The following is an 11303-nucleotide window of genomic DNA, read 5'->3' as shown; positions in this document are numbered from 1 at the left end:
CATGAAAAAAAGATTTTTTATCTATACACTTAAGCAACGACCAGAGTCTTAGAATTGCACTTTCACCAGGTTTTACTTGACTGAACAACAGAACTTCTCTGTCTCCTTTATAAGGGGTCACATCCTGAGTTACACAATGAGTCTTTCAAATGTGTGCGATAACCCACTGCATGTGTAGTCGTGCTGAGACCGCGTGGTCTTATTTTTATTACCCCTTGATTCAGCTGTGACCTGCTTATCAAGTCTTTTTACAAGTACATCATAATTATCTGCTCTGTGCAGACATAAGTTGAGCAATGGTTTAACAAACTTTCCCATCAAAAACATGAAGGTTTAGCTTTAAGCTTATTTGTCCAAACAACAAAGGATAAACTGCCAGCACCTGGACTGAAACAGAACATAGTAGTGTTGGATGTAAGTAAAGGAAATACAAGTATAACTGTGACTATGGAACAAATCTCCTTCAATGTTAAACCTTAATGTTAACCTGATTGTGTTTATTAGAAAAATCAGCCATTACAGTGTCTGTGATTGCTTCACATAGTTAACTCTGGTTGTCTGTGGGTTTGTGTCAAACTTGGAGTGAACAAAAGCATAAAAACTGTGGAAGATGCAGACTGTGAAAGTCTAGTTTATTTCATGAATACAATTATTTTTTACAGTCGCTAGAACAAAGTAGCGTACATTCATGATAAAGTAAATACCACAACACAACATGGACAGTAAGAAGTAAACTGAATTGTCTTAGAACTTATTATATTCTTTAAGCTTAAAAGCAACACCCAGTATTAGACTGTTTGTGTTTTAAGCCTTTTATTCAAAGCTAGTATGTGTCAACACTTCTTTCTGCCAGCAGCATTATTGAAGTGACACTTTAACGACACTTTACCTGCTGATGCTTCACATCACAATCTTTATGACGAAAAAGCTCAGATGTCTGTGCTGTCACTTGTTATGAAAATGGACAGAACCTGGGCTCAGGCTTCCTCTTCTTCTTTCCTTCCTCTTTAATAATAACCATAGATCAGTAAAACAGCCATATTTTTAAACAAATGATTGTGATGAAGAGAATTTTTTTTCCAGTGTGCATGAACTCAAAATCTTTTAAGTTTAAATCTTTTTTGTTTACCAACAACTGGGCAAATCCAAACTTGATGTACCAGGTCAACTCAGCTCCTGCCTTGACCTCCCCTCTGCTGAGCGTACACACACACACACACACACACACACACACACACACACACACACACACACACACACACACACACACACACAACATAAAGCAACATTAAATAACGGATCTTTCATCTGAAATAATTACAGTTTGTATAAATTTACACTGAAGACCAAAATACACACACATACATAAAACCCATAAATCACTAAAACCTATTAAAACACATGGAAAATTACCTCATTTGTTGTGCTATTCAAAGATGTGTATGTGTGTGTATTCAGGCCAAGTCATAAAGAAAACAATAGAGGTCAATATACTTTATGTTCTACAGTCGCTGCAGATTAATGAAATATAGTGGAAACCTGAAGATCCTAGGTATAGTAGTTTGTGGGAAATAAATACAGTGACGTGACCATTTAGCTCTTGTGGCATGAAACTGCTTAGTGCATTATTATTTGCATTTCTACAATATGATATTTGTTTAATAATTGATTAATTTAGTGCATAAAATAGTTGATAAATAAAATGTCAAATATCTAATCTAAGGGAGTGTCTTTGACACATGCTGACTGCATTCTTCTTATAACCAGAACAGGAAGTGAGATCAGAGGAGAACAAGAGTGAGCAGTTTGGTGAAAGGAACAGGAAGGATGAAGAAGAGGTGAACATCCACACAGTTTAAAAGGAGACATTATGGCACAATAAGAGCACAAGCTCTAAGATGAAGACTGGTAATGATTAAAAACTGCACTAAATAGTATCATTCTGTGACTTCACACTTTAGGTAGTGCATAACATTTACCACTTTATATAAATTTTACTATATGTTTAAATAAATAAAAACAAATAACTTTAAAAGGTGCTGTTATTGAGTGAAAATTCAAAAGACTTCAGGGCTGGGGAGGAAAAGGGAGAAAGATGGAGGAACACAGCACACATAAGAAACAGGTAAGAGTGGACATGAAGTCAAAGTCAGCGACATGTCCAATAATAAAGACCTTCCACCTGGCTACATACAGTGGGGCAAAAAAGTATTTAGTCAGCCACCGATTGTGCAAGTTCCCCCACCTAAAATGATGACAGAGGTCAGTAATTTGCACCAGAGGTACACTTCAACTCTTCAACTGTGAGAGACAGAATGTGAAAAAAAAATCCATGAATTCACATGGTAGGATTTGTAAAGAATTTATTCGTAAATCAGGGTGGAAAATAAGTATTTGGTCACCTCAAACATGGAAAATCTCTGGCTCTCACAGACCTGTAACGTCTTCTGTAAGACGCGTTTCTGTCCCCCAGTGAAACTGGTTCACCCGAAAGATAAAACGCCAAAACACAGACTTAACAATGTGGTGTATGCTGTACAGTGCAGCGAGGAATGCCCAGACCTCTACATTGGAGAGACCAAACAGCCACTTCACAAGTGCATGGCACAACACAGAAGAGCCACCTCCACAGGACAAGACTCAGCAGTCCATCTGCATCTTAAGGATAAAGGACACTCTTTCGAGGATGCCAATGTTCACATTTTGGACAGAGAGGACAGATGGTTTGAAAGAGGAGTGAAAGAAGCCATCTATGTCCACTGTGAGCGACCATCTTTGAACAGAGGCGGGGGTTTACGACACCAACTCTCTGCCATCTATAATCCAGTTTCGAGTTCCCTCCCCAGACGCCTTAACGCCCACTCACATCCTGGGCCATCTGATCTCAGGAATTCGCATGATAAGGTGGGGCCAGGTTTCACAATGAACTCACCCGAAACTCTGGCTGATTGGGACCCACACCCAGTTTCACACCTTGGCTCAGGCGATTAGAGGATCATCAGGGGGTCCTTTTGTCCCTCTGTGGGGGGATACTCCCACTAGGTTTATATCTGGGACTCTCCACCATTTGACCTTAGAACTAAAGAAGCTTCTCGGATGAGAGGTGAAACGTCTTCAAGTAACTTACAGTTTTTTACAGACCTAGGACACATTTCTCAATACTTAGGTCACATTTGCAAAACTCCTCACACAGTGAGCACAACAGAAGTCTATGTGGGCTAAACTGAGGACCAGTTATCATTGTTTTGGCACAAAATGCATTCAATGACTACATCTCTCAAATTTCATGAATTATCTTCTCACTCAGACACAACAACTGCCAAAAACCTTTGTACGTGCAGGACATTTTGCATGTGCTTACATACTGTTTTCAAAACTGTTAAACTTATGGCCAAAACAATAACACAATGCAAAACTTGAAAAGACAGCAAAATCCAACAGCAATATTTTATTGACACATATTTTAAATCTAAAAATGCAGTTTAACCAGCCACAGCTTATTCTCATTGTAGATGAACATCTACACAGGTGTTACTCCTTCAATTTTTCAACTCCTTCAATTCTGGCAGCCAGAAGATTCTTTCCTAGGTGTATTGCCCTAGATGACATAAGATGTGATGTGGATGAGAACCTGTGGCCAAATGGAGAAGACCGAGTAGATTAGCATTACTATTGTATGAGTATCAGTGGATGGTGTGTATACAAATTCTTGTATTTTGGGATTACTTAGTGCAGAAAAATAAAAATACATAAACAAATATTAATGAATTCTGCATGATGTCTGATTCATTCCAGTAACATATATTGAAATTATAAACAGAGATGTTTCCTTGTTTTACACAGGAAAACACTGTGTAATGCTACATGTTGTTAGTGTTTTTTAGGTCATTGTTTTGTGGTTGACAAAGTGTGTTTGTCGGCTGTCAACCTTTGCTAGTGTTCTGGAAGAATGAGTTTATTTGAGACCTGAATGAAGTGTTTTGGTAGTTGTAGTGCATTTTGAATGTGAAATGAACTGCTTTGCCACGCTGAGGGTCAGTTAGGAGAATTGTGTGAAGAGTTTTGCAAAAGTGACCTAAGTATTGAGACATGTGTCCTAGCGTCTGTAAAAAACTGTAAAGAAGTCCAGACGCTTTTCTTTGCAAGCTCCTTTGACTACAATGACCTGGATGACTGAGAACCTTCACAGACATGAAGGTGTTTTGGCAAAAAAAGCTGGTCAAACATTAAACTGCAAAACTGAAAGTGCTGTTTGAGTCTGAACATTTTCAACTCACCACCAGAAAAAGATGCTGTTCTCCACAATATGTAAATAAGGATAGAGTATAGGCGATATCAGCAGCTGGATCAAAATGAGAATTTTATATCCCCCATAGTTGAGTATAGGCATTCAATCCAAAAGGTCACATGTTGTGGAGAAATAATGTGAATCTTTTGTGCAATCAAATGTTTTATTTTTATTTTAATAGCACAACAAATAATACATTTGTTAATAAATCTTATTCAGACACAAGTTTGCTTGTTGCTTGCCAGACATTTGAAACACCCGGGGCTTAGCCCAAAAGGATAGTATGCATGTGGGATTTTTTTTTCCCTGGGGGGGGGGGGGGGGGGGGGGGGGGTAGAAATGACTGAAAGATTAATTGGCTCTGTTTTGAGTTTTGTTCAAAAAAGAATGACTTCATATAGGGAAAAATATATATCACATGTGCAGAACACCTTAAACTAGTTTTTTAATTAAGCAGCAAGGCAGAACAAAATCAGGGCTGTATCAAGACACGAGGACTAAACCCCAATTCAACCAGACTAAGAACTGATCCAGAATTAAAACAGGACTACAACAGTTCAAAATCAGGACTACTTGGGACTTAACCAAGACAGAACCAGAATCAGAACTAGATGATAGTAGCACTAAAAATCATCATAGACCTGCACTACATTTATTTTTTAATTTTACCAAAGTACAATATTTAGATTGAGAAAGGTTTATATAATTATTTAGCCTTGTTGTGCAAACAAGCCTGCATAACTTAATAAATATAGAATTTGAAAAATAACAAACCTAAAAAGAAACACTAGGTATGAGATACATGAGTACCTATGATACGGTGATACTTTTGGTAAACAACCATTTGACTAACATGTGTGTCTCACCTGCTCTTGTTCATCTCTGTTCTGTCCTCATTCTCCATCTCCCTCTCTGTTCCTCTCTCCCTCTTTGTGCTGACAATCATCAAATATACAGATATTTACAAACTCTTCAGATAAAAACACAAACACTTTTTAATTGTAACATCAAATCAGACTAAATGTTTATTTTTTTAGATTGATAAATATAAAAAACATATTTGTTAACTTTAAGAGTAAAGAGAGAAATCGTCTGTATTTCTTAATTGCAAATGGCACCAAATTGTATTCAAAATTGAGCCACACTTATGGAGCTCCATAGTTCTTTTCCTGGTGTTTTGGTTGACATCTCTTGATTTTCCCATGTCACAGAAACAGGCTCTGTGTTTTGCCTTATATGCATCCACAGCTGTGCCACCTGTTTACTCACATGGACTCTACTAACCTATCAGAAGCTTCTTCAGCTCAGAATGGAATCGTCTGGAGTTTTCTTATTAATTAACAATAAACTTAGTGTACATGTACTCCTAAATTTGATGAAAGTGATAAAAAACAGAAAGCTCTGTCTCTCTTTATTGTGACATTTAACTAATTCAAAAGATATTTCAATATTTATCTAAAACAAAAGTTTACTCTAAATTGATGTTGTGCAGTAAAAATGTTTTATGTTTTCTCCCTAAAGTGTAAATATCTGGTTACAAATGTGAATATCCTGCTGTGTACTGAAATTCCTCTTGTTTTGCATACAAATATACTGAACAACATACAAAGCATAATATATAAAATAACATTTACCTGAGTTTTTCTTTGAAAGAACCCTCTAATGTCCATTCTTATATTTCAGTACATAACTGAAACCGATTTAGTCGGGGAGGGTAAGAACTGAAAATATGAAATAAACACACGTAAGCTAAGAATCTCTAAAAAAAAAAAAAGCATTTGTTCGGCTTTTCATTTCGCCATTTGTTGATTCACTTGAAGAGCAAGTAACGTAATATGGGTCAAGTGATCAGTTTGATATCAATCTTTCGTGATTCACCGTCATATTTACATTATTTGTACGGTACGAATGATTTGCTTTGGTACCTGGTCAAACTTAAGCTCTCCTTAGTATGGCTGGCTCCGTCTCTCCAACAGCGCACTGACGGGCAGCAGCTGCCCCGCCCCCTCGCTCAGTCGCTTAGTGCCTGAGCTTGGATCATACCAATATCAGGGGGGGATTCACGCACAGTCGTAAATTCCCACAGTGTGCACTATGTGCTTCGAATATTGTGTGTACTTTTTGTTTTATACAGTTGTCAGCCAGGCATCTAACTATGAAAAAATTGCACTCCAAAATACCCCGGGCTTCTGACAAAACAACCCGGGCTTAAGCCCAGTAAGCCACCCCCACGCTCCGCCCCTGTAGCAAACCTGCACACCATACATTGTTTGGTTTTTTGTTTTGTTTAAAGTTGTAGATATACATTAGAGACATGGCAGATTTGCATATATTCTTCAGGGTCTGCAGTCCTTTTCTCTTCTTCTGTGCTCCTGTGAGAATCTAAAACAAAGGTCACATAAATCATGGGGTTAAATTGATGCCTGTGGGACAAAATTACTCCAACAATATTCAGGACAAATTTATTTTTCCTCTGCAAAAAAATGAAATTGAGTACAAAGCATGTGAAACTTTTCTGTCTTGTGTTGTGTTCATTTATGTCTTTTCTTTTCTCTTTAATGTTTCTGTCCATTATATGTGCAAGAACAAACTTCTGAATCACCTCTTAGTGATAAGTGTCTACAGTTTCCTTTCTCGTTTGGCTCTGGACGAAGGCAGTCGCACTTTTCTCCTCTCCCTCTTCCTTCTCTTTCCTGCTTGGCTTCTCAATGTCCTTGTCTAGTCTCGTCTACTTTTCTACTTTTGCCCTGGATGACTCTCACGGTCTGTTACAACCTAAAAGAGGAATTATGGATTTGAACAACTGGTCCCTGAATGCAATTGACACGCTCTTCTCAACGAGAAGCCTGGGCTTGAGTAAGTCCGAGTGTCCTAGAGGGACGTTCCCCTCTGGATACACAATGGACGGGTGGAGGAACTGGAGGGTCGTGTGCCTGGCGGGACTGTCAATCGAGGACATTGTAGACATCTACCTTTTCGGAACCATGATAACAGGGTTCTTGCTGTTCGGAGTTGGCTTGGCCCTGGCTTATCAAGGAAGGCGGAATTGGCTTTCCAAAACCCCACAAGGCTGCCCGCTGTGATGGAAATGATGGGACGGGTCGTGACTTCTCAAAATGGGCTCATTGAACGCAGCACGGATAAGATCTTGGAGAAGCTCACGGCAGTCTCTGCTCTCTGAGCACAAGATTGATAACATCTCAGAGAAGCTCTCCAACGGGAGACTGAGAGACCAGTGACGGACTGTTAGACCAACTGTGAAATTGACATGCAGTTGTTCGCACTAAAGGAAAACCACCATCATTTCATGCAGCTACCGTATCGGTGTCAGCTGTGGTCTCAAGGCTGGAGCTGATACGTATGTATGTTCGGGGGGTCCAATTTCACTGCAGATGTAAACATTGCATGTGACAAATAAAAGGCTTGATTGAATAGCTTCAGACTTATGTTCAAAGAAAAGAAAAGAAGCCCTCAAACCTCTACTCTACTTTATGTGTTGATTTAATGAGCGAGTTCACTTTGTTTCTCTCTTCTCTCAAACGTCTAATCTCTCTTCCTCCTCTTCCTCTGTGTTTTATTCAGTCGTACCGTTTACAGCAGCGAGCAGGGCTTCTTCTTGACCTTGGCGGGCTGAGGGCAGAGGACGGCACGAATGGCCTCATCAAACACAGTCTTCAGACCACGCTGGGTCAAGGCTGAGCACTCCAGGTATTTGACTGCATCTATACATGCGAAGACACATATATGTTAATAAAAGAAGAGAAAGAACTACAAAGACAAAGTAAGAGAAGAAAGGTTTGCTGGTAGTGGAGAAGAATAAGTTCAACTTTCAAAGAACACTATAGTCAACTACAGCTACTATACTTTTACTGTGATGCCAGGAAATGAGGGGAATAACAAAAATTTGCAGAGGCAGTCAGGCTACAAAGTTCTCTAGCATCTTCATCTGCTAGTTTCATATCTTCACTGGTGAGGAGAGCTTCAAATCTTAAAGTGCTTTTCAAGCAAATAAAGTAAGAGTGACTGACCTATCTCCTTAGCCAGAGCTAGGCCCTGTGGATAGGTGATAGGTGCCAGCTTCTTGTCCTTCAGTTTCTCAATGGTATCCTTTTCATCCCTCAGATCCAGCTTAGTGCCAACCAGGATGATGGGCATGGAGGGGCAGTGGTGACGGACCTCAGGGTACCACTGGCTGAATACAGAGTAAAGGAAAACTAAATAAGAGGCAAGAAAGGGGAACACGCAAAATCAAGGAACGTGTTAGAGGCAAAAAACAGAATCAAAGGTGGAGGGAGATGAAGCTCTGATGCCAGGTGTTACAGAAAGGTGGATGAAGGCATGAAAAACAAATGATATGCTGTAGCTATTAAAGATGAGAGAAATACATCATCCAACTTTCACCCACAGCATCAATCATTCATCCACATCAATTATTAGACCTGTTTAGGCTTTTTCTCCATTTTGTAATCCAAGTACCTATTTTTTTTCTCTATAATAAATTACTGCTTTTGTTCCGTTTGTTCTTTTTTACATTTTGTTCCTCGGCAGCTGAGAGACAGGCCTCATAAAAAACAGCCAAAACTCACCTTAGCTCTGACGTTCTCATAGGATGCCGGGCTAACCAGGGAGAAGCAGATTAGGAAAACATCCTGGATGGAGAGACAAGGAGACAAAGAATTAGAATAGCTGCTGCAGTTTTAATTAGCTGACATGTTATATAAGTTCTGTCTCTGTAACTTTATGTCCATTAGTTACTGTGTGTGCCTGTGTGAGTATGTGTGATTCTGTACCGTCTGTGGCTAGGACAGTGGGCGGAGCCTGTCATAATCTTCCTGTCCAGCTGTATCCCAGAGGCCCAGGTTGACCGGCTTGCTGTCCACCATCACATTAGCTGAATATTTGTCGAATCTGTGGGGAGAGTAGAGAAGGTCAGCGATCAGCCAACAAGTCATAGGCAACCTTTCATTTCATTGGTTATTCATTCATTCAACAATCTTTCAATTCACTGATTGTTTAACCAGTGAAACTCCTGTAATGGAGAAAAAAACAGGACCATACTTGAAATACCACTGTTCACAAAAACATTAACCAACAACATTACTTTGGTTAGTTTGACACAAAAGCCATCCTAACCATGTCTAGTAAGAGAGAATAATACATAATAAGGCAGGGCTGCCCCCGTGTGGTCTCATAGTAGAATAACAGTTTAATTTCTCATTTTTAAAAACTTGAGAAATTTCATATTCATATTCAAATGTATTCAGGCTCAAATGAAACTGATAACACAAATGTTTGCAGACACAGATGTTTTTTTAAAGAAAGAAAGAGACTAGTGTACCAGATTAATCCTGTTTTATGGCCTGTCCGAGGTCTACCCCGCCCTTTGCCTAATGACAGCTGGGATGGGCTTCAGCCTCCTTAATGACCCAGTAGTTAAAAAGATGGATGGATTTCCTGAAATAGAAAAGTCACTGAAATAACGTTAACTGTCAAACATAGAACAACTATGACAAACAGTCAACACTATCTGAGATCCTGCTGGTGGTTAGGGAGGATATACGTGATTCTGTTTGTTGTTTAAACATATTTATAGAGTTAAGAGTTCAGATTGCTGGAAGAACAACATTCACGCAGTCTGATTGCTGTTTTTCTCCCAAAATGTAGAAACACCTGCTAACCATGGCACACTCTGCTTTTCCATTAGGTCTGTGCAAATACTACTTAAGTACACTCATCCTCCTGTGCCATTAGTGATATTAACAGAGTGTATTTTTTGACATATATAATATAGTTAGTATAGTTATTATACTAGCCGTAGCTGCCCCGCTTATTTTAGACATTCACAATAAAAAAGTAAGCGATAATATTTCAATATCAAACGTCATAATTAAGGTCAACATCTAAATAATGCTGTGTACAGACTCACACAGGTGTTAAATTACAGCATAAACTTACCTTAGACCTTCCTCCGTCATTCTCCTCCTAATTGTGCTCGGAGACACAGAAAACATATCGGCAATTACCCCGATGGTTATCCAGGACAGCACTAAAGTCCTGAGTGCTGCAGCCGGGATTTCAAGACGTGGACGACCAACATTTGAAGACTGTTCTTCCTCGGCGTATTCCAAACGAACACGGTGCTGAATTGATCTTAAACTTTCGACAATGCTGTCATCGATGCTAACATCTTGAAGAGCAATTATCATCCCAAGCATTTCAGAAACATCATCTAAACGACTCAAAACAGTATCTACAGGTAAATGATCCCTCTCTATCTGATCTGCTAAAATGAGCAGAATTGACTGAAGTTCACACCAGTCCGCCATCCTCCCTGACCTTTGACCTAGCACGTTTTTGCTACCTGTGGCAGCCGTCCGCGGAGCAGGTATCCAGGAAAACTAGTCGATAGTAAACGATCAGCCAATAGGCGCAAAAGTCAAGCCCACTTGTTGTGTGCCCACCTTATTACTAAATTAGGCAGAGCACTCTGAATTGAATCAGGACATAAAGCACGGTCTTTATGTTGCTTTATTGAACACTGTCCATCTTACAACTAGCCACTTAACGGGGCTTCCTTCGGACAACCACATCCGGTTCAAAGGTCATCACATTAAGACATAGCCATATCAATACATGACACCCCCCTTTTCCTTAGATTCAAACTTTAGTTGTAATAACTTTGATGTCTTTTTTCCCCCCAACATTGAACATTCTTCTTGTCTTACTTTCTAACAATTATATAATCTAAATGTCTCACCACACATGTACCTTTCTTTTTTCAATATATACATGTCGAAATACACATATGAACTTGAAACTTGCCAAATGTAAGTTACCTCTTCACCTTAACATATTATAGTTCATTTCACCACAAAATCACGAAACCTCTCGGGTATCTTTTTAGCCCTCTGTGATCTACTTGGTCTCTCTGGCCCCTGGGAGCCCTCTTGTGGTGTTGGAGTGAAGGTGTCAGTCTTTGTGGGTGTTTCACCTTCCTCCCTTTCAGGTATTGTGT

The 11303-nt window shown here is 39.4% G+C and overlaps 1 protein-coding gene across 1 annotated transcript; it reads right to left on the bottom strand.

Moving 5' to 3' along the window:
* Window positions 1-852: 852 nt before the first annotated feature.
* LOC146667560 (ras-related C3 botulinum toxin substrate 1-like) lies at window positions 853-10881 on the bottom strand. The gene is made up of 9 exons (XM_085409253.1): window positions 9627-10881; window positions 9079-9196; window positions 8875-8937; window positions 8317-8480; window positions 7877-8010; window positions 6214-6670; window positions 5923-6009; window positions 5155-5223; window positions 853-1196 (listed from the first exon to the last, which is right to left on the bottom strand). Exons 3-5 carry the CDS (start codon window positions 8892-8894, stop codon window positions 7880-7882), a joined length of 315 nt encoding a protein of 104 aa, XP_085265379.1. The 5' UTR covers window positions 8895-8937; window positions 9079-9196; window positions 9627-10881; the 3' UTR covers window positions 853-1196; window positions 5155-5223; window positions 5923-6009; window positions 6214-6670; window positions 7877-7879.
* Between the last annotated feature and the right edge of the window lie 422 nt (window positions 10882-11303).

Source organism: Rhamphochromis longiceps, linkage group LG6 (assembly GCF_057381845.1).
Source record: "Rhamphochromis longiceps isolate RC_006_pf linkage group LG6, R_longiceps_female_GT1.1, whole genome shotgun sequence".
Lineage (NCBI taxonomy): Eukaryota > Metazoa > Chordata > Actinopteri > Cichliformes > Cichlidae > Rhamphochromis > Rhamphochromis longiceps.
The sequence above is the reverse complement of the archived record's forward strand: the minus strand, read 5'-3'. Positions and strand labels throughout refer to the sequence as shown.